Genomic DNA, 17531 nt, shown 5'->3' with positions numbered 1-17531 from the left:
AATTGAATCTAAATAATTGTAAAGGAGTAACAAACAAAGGTATTTCATATCTAAAAAATTTACAGTTTTTAGAATGTTTACATCTTCGAGAGATATGCACATTAGAAACTAATACTTTATGTGAAATACTGCAGAGAAATAGACAGATGCGTGATTTAGATTTAGCAGGAACGGGTCAAAACATATTAGATGCAATCGCAATAGAATTAAAGAATTATTGTTCAAATTTAGAAAGACTAAATTGAGGTAAGGCTAATTTGAAGGGATGGATTCTTACACCGCAAAACATAGATGCCCTTGCCCATTGTAAGAATCTGAAAGAAGTGAATTTTGCTAAGTACGTAATGTGAAAGTGTCTATTTTAAAATTATACATATTACTTTTAATTGGAATTCTTGCTATCTATGCTTACCCTTTTCGCAAACAATTGCAATAATTGTATTGGCTTTTGCTTACAGTTGCAAGATGACTGATTATGATGTCTATGATGATGTATTCGGCAGATTGTTTTCTTCTTGCCAATGCCTGAAAAAAATCAACTTAAGCGGTCTTCGTAAAAAACTCACCGATCGTGATTGAAACGCACTAATGTTGTGCAAAAATTTAAAATTTTTAAACTTGGCACGCCTGAATTCTGTGACATCTGCCATATGTTCTCAATTATTGGAGAAATGTCTTAAATTGAACGAAATCGACCTCAGCTACTGTAATATTAGTGAAAGCTGGGTTGACGAATGGAACGGAATGTACAATGTAATTGTGCGTCAATGCTGTTTATATGATATATTTGGTTTGATTAAGATAAGAGTTGCGCCAATTTTAAAATAAAAATTTATACATCATTATATAATTTTTATCTCGTATTGCTTAATATTTACATATGTATAATATTTATATATATTTATATAAATAAAATATAATTTTATTAAATCAGATTGCATTTTGTTTGTGTTACTTTTCGCTATCAGTAGCAATCTCAATTAAAACAATTTCATCTGTCTTATCCTAAATAAAAACAAATTGCTCGTGTTCACGAATCTTATATATCTGTATGCGCTTTTTCCTGTAGATAGAGACAATAAATGCGTTATATGCTCGAAATAACGTATGATGGCTCCAGCGCCTCCAGCACACCAGCGTGATTCCACCAGCATTCGTCGCGCGTGGTCATGCACGATATCTAATGAGTATACAGCTTTGCCAATGTTCAAAGATGTCTAAAGATGTGTGTTTATTGAATATCACGTGTCGCGCGGAATATTGCGCTGATGTGCCGGAATCATAAAGATATGTGTTTAATATAAATATAGAAATTGCAAAACTTTTAATAATATTATTTAAAATATGTATTGGGCATTTTATTACTCAAGATTGTATTTCATTTTTAAATTAAGATTAAAACAATAATTGCTCTATAATGTGTATTGAGCGCACATTTTAGTGCGTGGATAGTTATGTGTACATAATAACGAATCGGATTTGCACCTGGCGTCAATTCAATAGTACGTTAATAATTATAAAACTCACGTACTATAGTTTTACCATCTTTGATTATCTTGATTAGCTTGATTAAACTGGCAAAACTGGCAAAATTGGCATGTCAACCATGTTCGAATAATTCTTCTTAAATCAGCTTGCAATTAGTTAAATTCAATGGAATAATCAGCCGATTAAGTTAGTCGAAGATGATGAGACCAACCCTAAAACTGTTGTACATCAACAATATAAATTTAATCAATTTGACAATATAAATATAGAAACATACACGGTTCAACTGCAAAATTCTTAATTAATGCAAAAACTTGGCTTATACAATTTGTGTACGAGTTCCTTGCAGTTTTAATAGTATAGAATTTATAATAACTATGTATATATTTATTCGTGTAAATCATTTACAATATATATTATTTAAGGTCTTAAAAAGTCGAAGTAAAGGATAAAAATAAACACGTATTTATTATTGCTAATAAACATATACACTTACATAAAATACTGTAGTAAAAGTATAATATTAATTGGTTATGTTACGAATTGCATATCTCGTTAAATGATTTATTATGTTCTATTATGTTCAATGGTTTTCTCAATATGATATTTATCTCGAAGTTTGACATTCTTAATTAAGATACTTTTTGACATTTCATTTTCTGTTTTATCGACTATCTTCGATTGATTTAAAATAAAGGAATATTGCACATATATTCGGTTGTTGTATCGTATCATTTCGACGAGCGGTTGTGCTCTGCGTCACAATAAGGAAAACCGCGAATGACAGCATGACCCAGAGTTTTCTCGTCAATTATCCGCGCGACATAGCAAAACGTGACGAATAAATTTATCTGAATATGAACTGATTTAAATCAATAAAAGGAAAGAAAGATGGTCGGCGACACGGCGCAGATCGACAAGGAACTCGTTGAATGGATCGATGGCATCCCATTTTCGAGACCCGCGAGAAACTTGACGAGGGATTTTTCGGATGCCGGTAAAATCGTGAATTTCCGCGTCACAAGCGATTTTTCTTATGGATAAATTTCATAGCAACAGTCACTAAAGTTGGATTAATTTAATCCGCATTCAATTTAACCAAGCAGAATTGCTTACAATTAATGCAAAATTTCTAATTAGATACATATATAATAAATCGATTTTTTTCCCTGTAATAGCAAGTTTTCTATAGTAGAAAGTTAATTTTATTAATAATAATAATTGTATCAAAATGATACAGATGTTATGTTATTATGGTAAGTTTATTATTATTTAACCCAACATTACTAAGATAAAAATATGCATTACGATTACTAAGATAAGATTTGTCAAAAATCCCAACTAATTTAAAAACTTAAATTGTAAGAACATGAAACTTTTAGAATATATTATATTAAGTCTAATTAGATTTAAATCTCTCTAATAAAATTATTTAAAAATTTTTTAATTATTGAGCAGTCGTGAAAATAATACTATTCTAAATATAATATCTGAATTGTTGTACTCTCTCTTTGTAATGCCGGATTGAATTAAATAGGAGCTTAATTGAAGTCACTCTAATGCGGATAACGTCTACTTCTACCAAAGTAGATTAACTTTAATCTCGGTTTAATACTTACTTTTTATTTTTTCTTCTAAGAAAACGATAAAGAGTAGGTTAAATCGAGATTATAGTTAATTAATAGAAATGGACAAATCGGTATATCTTTTGACAGTTCTCACGGCGGAGGTATTGAAGTTGTACTATCCCCGACACGTGGAGCTTCACAATTATGTTCCGGCGAATAGCATAAACACAAAGAGGGAGAACTGGAAGATGCTGAATCGAAAGGTGCTCGTGAAACTTGACATGAAATTGAGCAACGACACGATCCATCAACTGGCGAACGGGTCGCAAGGCGCGATCGAGAAGCTCTTAACGAAGCTGAGAATGAAAGTTCTGAAGGACGGCGTAGAAATGCACAAGCCAAAACTCAAAGACGTAGAAAGCAGCGTAGAAGGCAAAATGACGCGCAGACATCAAATAATATATCAAATAATATTTGTTTAACGATATTTTGACTAATGTCTCGTTTGATTTTATCGTATTTTCTATAGAAGAGAAGATTGGAGATCGCTCGTCGGACAACGATCTCAAACTATCATTAGAAAGTTCAAGCAAGCTCGATACCGATACCGAAACTCGTGAAGTTAAGCCGTCGAAGTTTACGTGTCTCAAACGAGGGATCCTCGTTGTCTTCAGTTGGATCCCCTGTCTCTTCCATATTTGGAACATCCTCAACTATTACACACTTCCTCGTTTCCGCAGACGTGAGATATTTGACATATAAATGAAACTCGATTTATGATTGGTCGAAATTGATCAAGTTTTAAATGTATTTAAAGGCGACGCGCTCGCGGATGTTACGACGGAGCGGACTAAAGATGCAAACGTCGTAAGTGTGCAGCGTACGATTTATGCGGAATTGAAGCAGGAGTTGCGCGAGAAAGAGGAGGTGATAAGCACTTTGAATCACAAGATCGCGTATTTAGAGAGTTCGATGAAGCTCAAGGATTTGCGTATCTCCAGTCTGACGACACAGATCCTACAAAATTCCGAGATGGATCATTCAGCGAAATCGCAATCGATCGACAGCATGCAAACTAAATTACGCTCGCGATCGCATAATTTTCACGGAAGCAAAACGAATTAGAAATCCGTAGCAGTACGAAGTTGCAAACTTAATTGTAAAATCAGAAATAAAAAATTAATGAGATTTATACTGCACGTAGCAGAATTATTCTATATCACGTTGTGACTGACAGTCTTCTTTTTAGCTCAAATTAGGCCTTGCGGAAATTAGGAATCGAATTTCACTCGCATAATTTAATTTGTCGAAACAGTCACTTTCTAGGTAAATAAATCATGCTCCGGTTAATTAAAGTTTCTGCTTTTTAACAGAATAGAATGTAATGTGTCGTATCGTAATTTTTTTTGTCGAATTGTTCTGTTTTGACTTATCGAATATATAAGGATGGGATAAGTTTATAATTAATTATTTTTTAGTTGAAAAAGAATCGAATTTAACGCTTCTGCGAGCGCACACTCAATTACATTTTTAATTCCTTACGTCCTTTTATCTTCCTTAGCAGTGTAACACTGAAAGTGCTTAATAATTACTCACTTTGAATATTAAAAGTTCTGTTTGTTAGTGCTTTTAATAAATAATATAATTATTTGGCACTTTCAGTATTAAATTTTTGTAAAGGTTTTATATTATATAAATCAAAATTACTTTATCTATTACTTCATAAATTTAAATATCATAATATATAAAAAATCGTAGAATAATTTGAGTTTTGTTAAAGAAACGTTCTTTGAAAGAAGGCTAAGGTTACGTTAGAAATAATCACTAGCCCATTTATCGAGAGCAAAAAAGTATGTGAAATTTAGACCGTCCAAAGTCGCACCAGGAAAGTTGCATCAAGGCCATTTTCTGATCTCACCGCGAAAGGTGGGGATGCCAATATTGTCCGCTCACCTATACTATACCTGAAAGAGGGTCTGTAATGTCAGTAGTATACCGGCTCTTGGATTGTAACGGCACACGAAATACCGGAGAGCTTTAATGAGAATTCTGCTGTAGCGGATGTGAGTACGATTATATAAATTCGATTAATAATCCTTCTCTATACCTTTGCAATCATTATGGGATTTATTAGGAACTTATTATACAAAGTATTAACAAATATCGTTCTTTATATGCTTTGTGGATATCACAGCGATAAAAATATTGAAAGACACTTTACATATTTTTAATCGTTAAATTAAAAAATAAGGAGCTCTATAAAAAAATGTAAAATATCGAGATATCGGTAGGTATCGAAACCAAAATTGCTATAATACGGATGTATAATTACGTTAGAAAATGATCTTTCATTATACTTCTATCACAGATTGATCTATGGATTCTAACACGTATTTATCTACGAATTTGCACAGTAAATTGAAAGGAAAACTATATTTGTGTCATGGTCGTTGAATTAGTCGCGACAAAAAATAAGCGAGATGTCGAAAGAAAGAGAAAAACAAGTAACCCGTTTTCAGTGTTAAATATTTAATACTTTAAAATCGAGTTTCATTAGCTGAGTAATTTTGCTGCATAATGAAAGAATGAAGAAGGAGAGATATAATAAGATTATTGTTTTAAGAGAGGTATGGTTTCCTATTTTTAGATTATAGATTTTAAAATTGATATACGATAATGCAACTTTATTTTCAAGGAAAACATCATTTTATTAGCATATCAATCATTTGATATGCTAATATTAAAATTGTGCTAAACGTTCCATATTGAACAAGTTTATTTTTGTGAACTTTGTTAACACGTGTATAATAATCGAGCGAATACATATTATTATACCACTTATTAGCAACCACTTATTAGCAATCTATTATTATTACACGTTTTTACTTGACTGTGTTATTTTTATTTATTGTTACTATTGTCATAAAAAAAACCACGTATTATCTCGTATTATATAATTTTACTTGAAATAATTTTATAAACTAATCGATTCTGTTTAACTTTGAAATCTACTATTTATTGTAGAATTAATTAATCTATTGTTTTTAATAAGATATTATTCATTTCTTTACGAAAAGTTTTTTATGTCGTGCACCTTAAAATTATGTTATTTCTTGTTTAATAAAGCATACTCGATGGAGTCACTGAAGAATAAATTCGGTGTCTGTAAAACGGTATACATGGTCAATGACCTTCTCGTACGGTGCAGTCGCGTAGAATCCGGATATACTTTCGAGCTGTCCAGCTAAGTTGAAAAAAATGTATGCGCGAAGATGTGTCTCCTTGGAACAAAAAGAATTTGCATTCAAGGAGACGCGTCTCGTGACTTTCTCTTTCTCTAAACCGGTAATAAGATTTACTACTTGAAAAGTTAATGTTATTAAAGTTAACATAAGTTTCTAATAAAGCAATTGCTTTATTAATCTTGCTATTTTAGAAGTGTACATTTCCCCATTCTCTTATCATGTCTTTTCCTTTTTTTTTTTTAGGAAAATGTAGTGCAATAAGTGTTTCAATAAAATATAATGTAATAAAGAAAAAAATGTTACATGCAATAATTTAATTAACGTTCAATTTTAATATATTATTCTTATATCTTGATATTTTGTTTATCTAGATAACATGATATTGAATAGCATTCCTTGCATGACGTTGCTTTGCGGGATCGCGGCTACTGTGTCGGGTGGCGCAATATTGCTCCTGGTGGGCCTCCGTCTGTACGTTTACTGTACTTTGGGCATTTGCAAGAGCAAAAACCGAATGGATGATAAAACGATAATAATCACCGGATGCACTTCCGGCATTGGTAAGGAGACAACGAGGGATCTCGCCAAGAGAGGCGCGAGAATCATTATGGCATGCAGAAACACGGACACTGCTAATCGGCTGAAAGGTTTCGTAACTAAAAATAACTATTCTAATAATATTGTTGTGAATAGAAGTAGCCACGATGAAAATGAGGCAATTTTGTTCCAATTGTTTTCGCCTTATCTTCCTTGAAAATCGTCATTGCTGTTGCGAAATGGAAAATTTATTTCGATTACGCTTCCGGAAAGTTACGTAGATTTATATGTATATGGGTAAAATATACTATTACTATCTACGATTTACTGAACTTAATTGACTGTAGTTTAATAACGGTATTATCGCGATTAAATTGTTTATGAATGAACCAGTGCCCGCGTGAGCTTATAATTAGAGGTAATGGTGTAACCACTTATAATTGCAAATCAAAACGTGGTCACTGAGCAAGACTAATTTCTATCGCTACACATACATTTATGCAAAATGTATTTAGGCTACATTGCATAATATTCCCCGAATAAATTCCTCGTTTGTCAATGCATTAATTTATTTCACAATGTTTTGCAATATAATAAGTTAAATAACAAATAAAAATTAAGATATATAATATATACATACAAAAATGTCATACATTTGTTAACGCAAAGTTGAAACAAAAACATAAAAAAGTGAAATTTCTCTTCATGCTTTTATTCTTGGAACAAAAAGCCAAGATTTAATTTTAATCGCTTCTCACAATTCAAATGTTAAAAGCGTTTCAATATCGAACAATGTGTGACCAATATTTTCCGCGAGAATAAATTTTTTGATACATTCTGTAATAAAAGTTGTGTCTGATATACACCGTATGTTTTATATACAGACGAGATTGTGAAAGAGTCAAACAACAGCAATATCGTAGTCCACAAATTGGATTTGTCATCGTTGCAATCGATCAGAAAGTTTGCACAGCAAATAAATCAAGAAGAAAGCAGATTGGACGTGTTGATCCATAATGCCGGGACAGCGGAGACTTTTAGGAAAAAAGTCACGGAAGACGGATTAGAACAGACTATGGCTACCAATTACTTTGGACCATTTTTGCTGACGCATCTTCTAATCGGTAAGAAATTATTTCATCGGTAAAAAACCTATTCATTATAATTTATCTGTAACGCTGACGCGGCGTTCAATTCTAGTGAAAAGATGATAGAATATTTTCTCTGTATTAGTACGTACATTATATTTATTAATAATAAATCAAGAAGCATTATAGTGGCACAACGTAAAAGCTTTAAATAATTTTAAATTGTATGATAATTCATGCAAAATCTACTATAACGTGTTTCACGTCTACGTTTATACATCTTATAAGGATGATAAAAGGTGACTAATAGGAAATCACAGTCATATGATGTGATAAATCGTCCAATTTTTTTTTCATAATTTACGCAAAGTTTTTAGAAATAATAAATAGCGCTATTACATGACATCTATATAATAATAATAATAATTATTATTATTATTAACGTCATCGATTTGATAGATAAAGTATCCTTCTTTAGAATTATGTAAATTATCTTACAAGGGTGATAAAAGATAAAAAATGATTAATAGGAAATCACAGTCATATGATGTGATAAATATTCTATATTCTAATCGTCTAATTTTTTTCACAATTTACGTAAAGTTTTTAGAAATAATAAATAGTGCTATTATATGACATCTATAGTATTATTATTATTATTATTATTATTAACGTCATCGATTCGGTAATGTTCGATATTTCGGTGAAGTATCTTTCTTTAGAATTATGTAAATTACTTTACTACTAGGAAATTTCGCGTTGTTTGCAGATTTATTGAAACGATCGAAACCAAGTCGTATCGTAGTGGTTGCGTCAGAGCTTTATCGCATAGCGCGTTTAAATCTTAATAATATCAATCCAACATCGACCTTGCCGGCGTACTTGTATTACGTGTCGAAGTATGCGGATATAGTCTTCACATTGGAGTTGGCGCGACGTTTGGAGGGCTCGGGAGTGACGGCGAATTGCCTGCATCCCGGGATGATCGACAGCGGAATCTGGCGAAACGTACCTGCTCCGTTATCCTGGGGTTTGAATCTTATAATTAAGACTTTCTTCAAAACGCCTGAGCAAGGCGCGCAGACGACTATCCATCTCGCGGTTTCTGACGAAGTTAACGGAGTTTCGGGAAAATACTTTATGGATTGTGCAGTAAGAATCATTTATGATCCTTTAAAACTTCTTCTAATCTCCTTACAAAAACGCTTTTAAAAGATCGCATAGTGTTACAATAAAATTCTCTCCAAGATATAATAATATGTTTCAGGAAAATTTTTTCGCGCTGAACACTGTGCCGTTAGTATTCGCACATTAGGATTTTGAGTGAATTGGAATAAAAGGAACAAAAAATGATGTTTTTAGCCATTTGTATAAACATTTTTTTGCGGCAAAAAGGAAACTGATTTCTAAATAAACTTCACGACATCTGAAAGAATTCAAGAGCTTTCAAATAAATTTTGATTCATGATCGTTCACGACTTTTTTTCATGACTATGACTATTTAGACTTTTTATAAAATTTTGCAAAATTTTTAAATTTTTAATAAATTTTTAAACTGAACCCGACGCAAAACCGTTATTATCTTTTTATAAAGACAATTTGGAGGAGGATAGGTCTGAGGATACATCACCAACTTTTTTTGGACATGTTAAAATCTAAAAGCGCAGTGGGTAAATCTTTAAAAGATGTAGTGGATTTTTTTAAAACAAATCTGAATGTGAAGGACTTGGTTCCGAAATTTATAGAATGAATAAGATTAATTTTGACGATCCCGGCCTTGTCCTGCACGGTAAAGCGTTCCTTTTCGGCACTGAGAAGGCTGAAAATGGTTAAGGGCATCAATGAGCCAAATGCGTTTAAATAACTTGGCAGTATTACATATTCACAGAGATTTAGCGGAGGCTGTGATGGATGATGATGGTTGATAAATTATTAAATGAATTTATTAGTAAAAATAGTTATAAAGTACATTTTTAATTGTAAAAAATAAATAATTAAATGTTAAAAGAAAAACTTGTGTACTTAAAAATTTTATCAACTACTGGTGGAGTGGGAGAATTGGGGGGAGGGGAGATTTTCATCAGAAATTTTCACACCCAGAGCCGAAACAAATCGCCAGGTCTGTTTAAAAGTAATTTTGTAAGTTATTAAAATAATAGTCTAAAATTCAAACAGCCATTTTGTCAAACATAGTTTGATGACAAAAAGTCGTACGATTATGAATTAAAATTTATTTGAAAGCTCTTAAATTATACTACCAGATGGTATTAAGTTTATTTAGAAATCAGCATCATTTTTGCCGCAAAAAATATTAAAAGTGTCCAAAAACGCTCTTTCATTCCAATTTACTCAAAATTCTGCCGTGATAGGCAACCTATGCTAACGGCATTGTGTTCAGGGTGAAAAAATCTTCACGAAACATAGATATTATTGCATTTTGGAGAGTGTTTTTTTGACACATTTAGTTATAGCACTTTGTTTTTTATAGTTTAACACTAAATGCTTTTTCCAGAAATTCATTTTAAAGCACTCTAAATATGTATTTTAGGAACATAGATTGTCGAACGCTGCGAAGGATCCTGCTAAAGGCAAGAAATTGTGGGAATTAAGTGAGCCTCTGGTGAAGTTGCAACCGTCAGATCCGAAGATTTGAATGCGTCTGTTTTGTTTGTAAATTTTTATAATTTTATATAATTTTTATTATTTATATAAGTACGACGGTCTTTTTTGTATTAAAAATTTTAATAATAATAATAAGTTTATAACTTGCCAATATAACTTGCTTCAGTAAAGTATCGAAACTTCATTAAGCAATACTTTTTGTACAAAAAATAATTTTACAAGTATTGTAGTTTTGCAAAAACAATTTTTTTATTAAAAAACAGATTACTTTTTATAAAACACTATAATGATGTAACTGTATTGCATTTGTCGAGTAATAGAATTAATATATGTTTTTTCTCACTCTTACTTAACGGACGAAACCACAAGTCAGCATATCTGTTACACGTTATGAAATCGATTTTAGAGATTGAATCGATTTCTACTTCGGATTCAAAGAAAACAAACTGTCCCATATTTGCATTCTGTCGGGATACAATCCTGTCTTCATTCTTGGTTCCTCGGTGATTTCTAGATAATTATCTCTTTCTAGTAAATATGGTTCCCACGTAACATTCTTTGCTTCCAAAGCTGGAGACACCGGCTGTCCGGTTTGAACAAAGTTCGACCACATGCTTGTCATCAGTTCCACCATAAGAATTTCCGGGGCATCGTTTTCGAAATACGGGATTTTGACTGTCCCAAAGAACGTTGCATTCATAACGAACAGATATTGCAAATCGTCATGATGCACCACTCCTAGAATAATAAAATAAATAACAAATTTAAGTATACATATAATATATGCAGAAACTAGATAGAGATCAAGTCGTGAAGTACTATTAAACAATTTGAATCAAAAAGTAAAGTATAAGAATAAAAATAATACCGTATGGTGTGGTTTTATTCCACATGGCAAAACTGTATCGTCCTTGATAAGAAGACATATAATAGTAGACAGGTTGATTGGAGTTTTCTGCGATCAATCTTACAGAACGATGCATCGGGTATATAACTATGCCGTCACTGTTCATCTAAAATACAAAACCAATTATATATGAGTTAACAGTCATTAATTTTATTCATGTTGCTATATTAACTTAGCAATATTTAATATTGTTTTAAACGTTGATTCACAATATTTTTTATATAATAGGTACTTTGCTTACATGTGCGAAACCGTCGTAAGTATCTGGACCGACCGGTTTGTCTCCAAAGTAAAATTTGCGTAGTTCGGTACTTATGTGTCTGGATCGAGGTGTATCCCGGTCGTACAAGAAATTAATAGGTGCGAGTCTGTACCAGTCATTGTTCAAGTCGTCCACCATCGAATCATTTCCGAGTTCGTGTTGCTTCTTGACAACTATAAGGAAACCAGCGGAATATATTATTAGATATATATTTATTTTCGCATTAAATTCTTTACAGATTTAGGGGGGAGAAGATTCTTATAGATGCTTATTAGCATCGAAAATATTAAATTGTTGGACAATTTAATTCGTTACAGTGGATTCCAGCCTTATGTCAGAGCTACGTGTTTTAAAATCGGTAGTTTATGCGGCGCACAGTTTGTATGCGACTTGATATTGTAACAGTAAAAATTATTACACACCAACATTCGTGTCGGCTTGCAAAGGCATTATTGAGCTAATTATGATTATTCATTTTACGAGTCTTAATTTATTCAAGTTAAATATATATTTATTAATTTCTGTGATTTTAGCCATTAATTTTAATTTCGGAATCGAATAGAAATTACAAGAGGATACAAATACAAGATTCTTACAGGCGGCCACACTGTCGAATTCGTTTTTAGTAACTCCTGCGATCAGCGGAACTTTGTGAAACTGCCCTTTTCTAATAAGATCATTGGGCTGTTCTGGCAAGAATCTTTCCACGCCGTGAACCTCAGGTTCCACTACGGGTGTCCATATTAACATTGGATGAAAGTACCATTCCTAAAACGTGTCACAGTATGTTACAAATTATTTTTTTTATTTAAACATTTAAAAACAATATAATTTTGTATACGTTCTGTATTTTTGGCAAATTTTTCTATATGTTGTTTTTCTATTTTTCCGTCGTTTGACAGGAAAATTATTTAATTTTATTTACTAATTCCTTTATTAATCTCATATAATCTTCTCATGTAATCTTCCTTACAAAAAACTTGGGTATGGTATCTGTGAAGTTCTCCACTGGCTTGGAGTTCAAACAAATTAGCATAGAGCCAGTAGTGTCGGTCGGGCAGTCTAATAATTCGGCTTGTTTCTTCGCTAAGTGCAGTTGTTCGGTTGGGTACGGTTCTTTCGGCGGCCCGCCACTCATCATAATCGCCCGATGGAACAATCCTTTGGACATCGGCGAGACCATGTGCAACATCACGCTCACTCCACCGATGCTGTAGCCGGATATAGTAACGCTATCGGGGTCACCGCCGAAGGCAGCTATGTTCCTTTGAACCCATCGAAGCGCCACGACTTGATCCTTCAGGCCTAAATTACCCGGTGCCTTCGAATCGCCGGTGCTCAGAAAGCCTGACACGGGTAAGCACAAATAGAGATTTTAAAACAAAGTTCTTGTATGTCAATTCTTAGAACATTTAAGCAACAAAATCCCCACATAATTTTATCAGTCGATATTTTTCTTTAAAATGTAAATTGTAGTTTAAGCGGAATTTATCGCTTCTATAGTATATAATTCGAATTATCGGAATGATAATAATACGCAGGACTTTTTACCTAGCGACGCAAGACGATAATTGACGGTGACGAGAACGATGTCTTTGTCCAATAAATACTGAGGTCCGAAATTAGAACTTTGGCCCGAGAACAAGTAAAAAGCACCAGGATGGAAAAATACTAGTACAGGTCTTTTCACGGGATCGTTCTCCGATGGTAACTGCGATCAAAATAATTGTTCAATTAGTGATTCAACTTTTTTTCAGCTTGAATGTACGTTGCATTACGTGCGAATGTACGAGGCTTACTTTCGTCGTGTAGACATTCACACGGAGACAATCCTCCATTATATTCTGTTCAAACATCGCTGGACAGGCGGGGCCTTCTTTAGTCGCATCGAAAACATTGGTCCAATCCGCCGCTGGAATTGCGACCTAGGAGAAATAAGATTAAAGGAACAAAAATGTGAAATTTAGCCAAAATTCTGTTTCGAAGTCTGCCTTATTCTTGTTAAAAAATTGCTGGATAGATCGTTTTTCATGAAGCAATTTTTATATAATATTTCATGTCCACAGATTGAGAGTCTTGCCGCGTTTTGCGTTCTTAAGAAATTGTGCAAGACTTGTGCAAGACATATATATATATATATATATTGCACTATCATTTTATTGGCTGCGCCTGTAATGCGGATAAAAACGTGAATTACGCGGTCGACTTCAATATAAAATTAATATGAACGTTCTCATTATTCATCTAATTGCGTTATCTGATGGTTTACTTGGAAACGTTGCTGTCCGGTCGGCGGTTCGGCGTATCTGACACCGCGGAAGGAATAGATTTTCTTGCCAAGTCTGGAGGTCATGATGGAACCGCGAATTCTTCCAATCGGTGCGGCGACCTCATGTTGTTCGTCGGTGAGATTGTCATCGGCGAACACGAAAACGACACTCAAAAGAATAACGAACAGGCGTTTCATGACGTTTCTGCAGAGGAGGACAGTTCGGTACTGGCGAGTCTAATGCGAGCAGGAAACTCACGCACGTGAAACCGGTTAGGCACGTTAAGTGCCGCACCAGCGAGCACTAAAAACATCTCAAGGGCACCACGAGGCCTTTTATATACCGAACCGCGAGGAGGAAGACGTGCGCGTAAATCGCAATTGTCTTTCTGGGAAACTTGACTTTATCATACCGAGAGTATTTCCCACAAACGTCCAGGCATACGTGAGGTCATGCGGTTTTGTAATTGAAAATATACACGCGCACGCGGGATTTTGAACCAAGACGCAGTGGGAATTAATGCAGTTATTCCACGGCGGGAGTGCAGATAAATTCCGAAAAAATTATCTCAACGTTTATCTCCAACGGTTACAGTTCGTAATATTATCGAATTTTTTATACTTATACATTTTTCAATTAATATAGCTGATGATGCAAATAGATTGCAACTGAATATTGGTGTAGGTCATATTTTCCTCAACACGAGGAATATATAACGTCGAGTCTTACAGGAAAATTCCATTACACAAAATTCAATCTTACTGCAGGAAACAGATATATAAAATCCAATTACTTTGCTACATTAGCTCTTCTCATAATTTCGTTTTATAAGGTTATTATTTTAGATAGGTATTAGAAAAATGCAGATGGTCAAAGATAATAATCTAAAAAATTTCTAATTTTTTTGGATAATTTTTAGATATCTTCCCAGATTCCGGAAAGTCTTTCTGTTTTTTGGACTTTTGTGTTGTTTAAAGTTGGTGCAGTAGTAGCTACACTGAGAGAAACTGTTTAAATCATTTTTTTATAATCGAGCTATTTCTTCTTTGATTCTTTTAAATTGTGTTTGTCTTCTGTACGGTAAATTTTAGTTACATGGCTGTAGTTTAGATCGAAAACATAATCATGCTTATCGGCCTTATCGTTACGAGCCTGTCTTTTTGCATGGTTTAGCAAGTTCATATAATTAGAGAAACGTTTGTTGTTGCTATCAATGATATGCTAATATAAGTATCGAGGAAAAAATACCTTCTTGACTGACAATGAAATGATTCCGATGCTTGCTTGCTGTTTACTAATTTACGAACTTGACATTTATCTGAAAAAATTTGCAATCTATACAGCTGGAAATTAGAAAAAAATCGTAGTTCAAAATAACAAGCTATTAATATAGATAAATAAATCAATAGCTATAAAATTATTTACTGCAGATATGTCGATTTACATAGAGATTTAAATTATTTTCAAGATCTTATATATGTTATGGCTTTGATATGTTTTGTATGGTAAAGGTAAGATATGGGATGTCAATGTTAAACTAGAAAGATTTTATTTTTGTTGAATAGATTGATTTAGATTGTCAAATATTTGGCAAGCATTTGTTATTTGAATTTTACCGTTATAATACTAATTTTTGGTTTGACGAGAATACTACCTGGAGATTATTAGAATTTATATTGCGCCTATTGATTTGCGTATTAGATTCTTTTCTCAATTTTTTTATATTTAGTCTTATCTATTGGTTGATTGCCACTATTTATATAGTTCTGTCGTAGACTCTCTTGCAAAAATGATATAATCTGTGTTCCGGTTAATATGGATACTTTAATGTGCAGCACTTTTATTAAAATTAGATCATTCAAATTATTAGAGGTGGATTGAAAATCATTAACACGTTTTGTATCATTTTTATTACGTTCCCTATTTTTCTTTTTTATTAAAGATATTATTTTACTGACAAGTAACGTATAGAATAAAAATGCATAGAAAATTTTATAAAGATTTGTTAATACTACAAAAAATTAGTGGAAAGTCTACAATGTACTTCAAATACATATCAAATTATTAAATTAACAATAATGCTTAAAATTTCCAAATCAATTTTTTATATTTGGACTGACACTTAACGATTAGTTAGAGATATGGCTCCGTTGGACGTAAAGGCAGCAACATGTATATTTAACTAAAGCTTACAATCATATGTACTTTGTAAAACTATACTTGTGAAAAATATATATAAAACAATATTTCATTAATATTTAGAATATTTCTTTGACAATATTAATCATACATAGCAGCGGTAATATACATATTATATACACAGAACCTAAAAAAGCGAGAATCGTAAAATGCGTATTCTATCAATTTCTAATTGAAAATTTAATTTATGATGTTGCATATTAATATCAAAAATCGTTAAAGCTATTTCCTTTATAGTCGTATGCATCAAGAAGACAATTTCATCCGCTTCAATAATTGTAAGCACCAGAAGGCTCCTTTTTGTATACATAAAAATAGGGTGTTCCAATTTTATGTATACATAAAAAATATATATGTATAAAATTTGGCCAAAATTCTAATTGAAAGTTTGTCTTATTCTTATCAAAGGATTGTTGGATGAATGATTTACGAAGAAATTTTTATATAATACTGAGTATCCACAGACTGAGGAGGGTCTTGCCGCGTTTTACGTTTTTAAGAAATTGTTCAATATTTACTATATCATTTTATTAATCCTTCAATTTTATTATTATTTTTTAAAAAATATTTAATATATAAGCTGTGTCCATAATACGGATTCAAACTCGAATTACTCGATCGGTTGTATAAAATTAACAGCAGCGTTCTTATTATTTATTTAATTGCAATATCTGATACTTTACTTGAAAACGTTGCTGCCCGGTCGGTGGTTTGGCATATCTAACATCACGGAAGGAATAGATTTTCTTGCTATTTCTGGAGGCGGTCAAACTAATTCTTGACTTTACATATTTTACATTTGACAATCAAATTTACAAACAAAGGGTATAGCGGGTTAAGGAGGTGATTTCCGGCCCCACGCGTAATCGATCGTCATACTGGGTAAAATGTCCACCCAGATAAAAAAAAATTTTGTTTCATTTCAAAAGACCCAAACAATTTCGAAATATTACAAGAGATATGATTTTTTTGATATTTTTTTCTCCGCTAAATTTGAATTAATCTTTACAAAAAAATTCATAATTACAAAAGTTATCTATATATATAAGTTTGAATTTTATTGTCGTTCTGTGCTGAAAATTCTGTTTTTATAAAAATCCAGAATATTTTAAATCGTATTTTCTCTAGATCTAAAAAATTGGCCACTTTTAAAAAATTTAGTAAATAAGTCTTATAACATATTATATTCGATATTTTTTCAGATTTTTTTATTTGGTGGAATGTGGCAAAAAAAATAATCGATTTTTTTGTTATTTTTCGGCCTTAAATGTATCCGGTTGACATATATTAACTTGTTTCTAAATATAATTACTTACCTCCGATCTTACATTTGCAAACAATAGTA

General features: G+C 32.4%; 3 protein-coding genes and 1 long non-coding RNA gene across 6 annotated transcripts; 2 read left to right on the top strand and 2 right to left on the bottom strand.

Annotated features, from left to right (window-relative positions):
- Positions 1 to 27: 27 nt before the first annotated feature.
- LOC105451637 lies at positions 28 to 2092 on the bottom strand. Its single transcript, XR_974602.1, has 4 exons — positions 1985 to 2092; positions 1532 to 1706; positions 413 to 525; positions 28 to 314 (listed from the first exon to the last, which is right to left on the bottom strand). It is a non-coding gene; the product is annotated as an uncharacterized LOC105451637 (long non-coding RNA).
- Positions 2093 to 2213: 121 nt separating this feature from the next.
- On the top strand, positions 2214 to 4248 carry LOC105451638 (sperm flagellar protein 1-like). The gene is made up of 4 exons (XM_011692209.1): positions 2214 to 2485; positions 3204 to 3488; positions 3586 to 3798; positions 3874 to 4248. The coding sequence occupies exons 1-4, from the start codon at positions 2380 to 2382 to the stop codon at positions 4179 to 4181; spliced, it is 912 nt and encodes a 303-aa protein (XP_011690511.1). The 5' UTR covers positions 2214 to 2379; the 3' UTR covers positions 4182 to 4248.
- Positions 4249 to 4295: 47 nt separating this feature from the next.
- Positions 4296 to 10676, top strand: LOC105451634 (retinol dehydrogenase 14). Of its 2 annotated transcripts, XM_011692204.1 has the most exons (7): positions 4296 to 4382; positions 4922 to 5119; positions 5425 to 5560; positions 6673 to 6948; positions 7723 to 7962; positions 8696 to 9078; positions 10475 to 10676. In XM_011692204.1, the coding sequence occupies exons 3-7, from the start codon at positions 5500 to 5502 to the stop codon at positions 10577 to 10579; spliced, it is 1065 nt and encodes a 354-aa protein (XP_011690506.1). In that variant the 5' UTR covers positions 4296 to 4382; positions 4922 to 5119; positions 5425 to 5499; the 3' UTR covers positions 10580 to 10676. The 2 variants fall into 2 exon arrangements, with proteins under 2 accessions (XP_011690506.1, XP_011690507.1); XM_011692205.1 differs by lacking the exon at positions 5425 to 5560.
- Positions 10677 to 10775: 99 nt separating this feature from the next.
- Positions 10776 to 15536, bottom strand: LOC105451636 (esterase E4-like). Of its 2 annotated transcripts, XM_011692207.1 has the most exons (10): positions 15413 to 15536; positions 15236 to 15305; positions 13987 to 14191; positions 13517 to 13642; positions 13269 to 13428; positions 12691 to 13064; positions 12314 to 12485; positions 11697 to 11890; positions 11417 to 11561; positions 10776 to 11286 (listed from the first exon to the last, which is right to left on the bottom strand). In XM_011692207.1, the coding sequence occupies exons 3-10, from the start codon at positions 14182 to 14184 to the stop codon at positions 10970 to 10972; spliced, it is 1686 nt and encodes a 561-aa protein (XP_011690509.1). In that variant the 5' UTR covers positions 14185 to 14191; positions 15236 to 15305; positions 15413 to 15536; the 3' UTR covers positions 10776 to 10969. The 2 variants fall into 2 exon arrangements, with proteins under 2 accessions (XP_011690509.1, XP_011690508.1); XM_011692206.1 differs by lacking the exons at positions 15236 to 15305; positions 15413 to 15536 and having other exon boundaries at positions 13987 to 14492.
- Between the last annotated feature and the right edge of the window lie 1995 nt (positions 15537 to 17531).

The sequence above is a fragment of the Wasmannia auropunctata genome, unplaced genomic scaffold, assembly GCF_000956235.1.
Source record: "Wasmannia auropunctata unplaced genomic scaffold, wasmannia.A_1.0 LD336048.1, whole genome shotgun sequence".
NCBI classification, from domain to species: domain Eukaryota; kingdom Metazoa; phylum Arthropoda; class Insecta; order Hymenoptera; family Formicidae; genus Wasmannia; species Wasmannia auropunctata.
This window is presented reverse-complemented; position numbering and strand designations above follow the sequence as displayed.

What these genes read in the sequence shown, in the direction of transcription:
- LOC105451636 (XM_011692207.1), bottom strand. Translation starts at nt 14,184, where the DNA reads ATGAAACGCCTGTTCGTTATTCTTTTGAGTGTCGTTTTCGTGTTCGCC. An exon ending in TGAATGTCTACACGACGAAA is followed by an intron (nt 13,429 to 13,516) that starts GTAAGCCTCGTA and finishes TTTTGATCGCAG; the next exon opens with TTACCATCGGAGAACGATCC. An exon ending in TTATCGTCTTGCGTCGCTAG is followed by an intron (nt 13,065 to 13,268) that starts GTAAAAAGTCCT and finishes TACCCGTGTCAG; the next exon opens with GCTTTCTGAGCACCGGCGAT.
- LOC105451634 (XM_011692204.1), top strand. Translation starts at nt 5,500, where the DNA reads ATGGTCGTTGAATTAGTCGCGACAAAAAATAAGCGAGATGTCGAAAGA. An exon ending in CGAAAGAAAGAGAAAAACAA is followed by an intron (nt 5,561 to 6,672) that starts GTAACCCGTTTT and finishes TTGTTTATCTAG; the next exon opens with ATAACATGATATTGAATAGC. An exon ending in AATACTTTATGGATTGTGCA is followed by an intron (nt 9,079 to 10,474) that starts GTAAGAATCATT and finishes TATGTATTTTAG; the next exon opens with GAACATAGATTGTCGAACGC.
- LOC105451638 (XM_011692209.1), top strand. Translation starts at nt 2,380, where the DNA reads ATGGTCGGCGACACGGCGCAGATCGACAAGGAACTCGTTGAATGGATC. An exon ending in CGTAGAAAGCAGCGTAGAAG is followed by an intron (nt 3,489 to 3,585) that starts GCAAAATGACGC and finishes TATTTTCTATAG; the next exon opens with AAGAGAAGATTGGAGATCGC. An exon ending in ACTTCCTCGTTTCCGCAGAC is followed by an intron (nt 3,799 to 3,873) that starts GTGAGATATTTG and finishes ATGTATTTAAAG; the next exon opens with GCGACGCGCTCGCGGATGTT.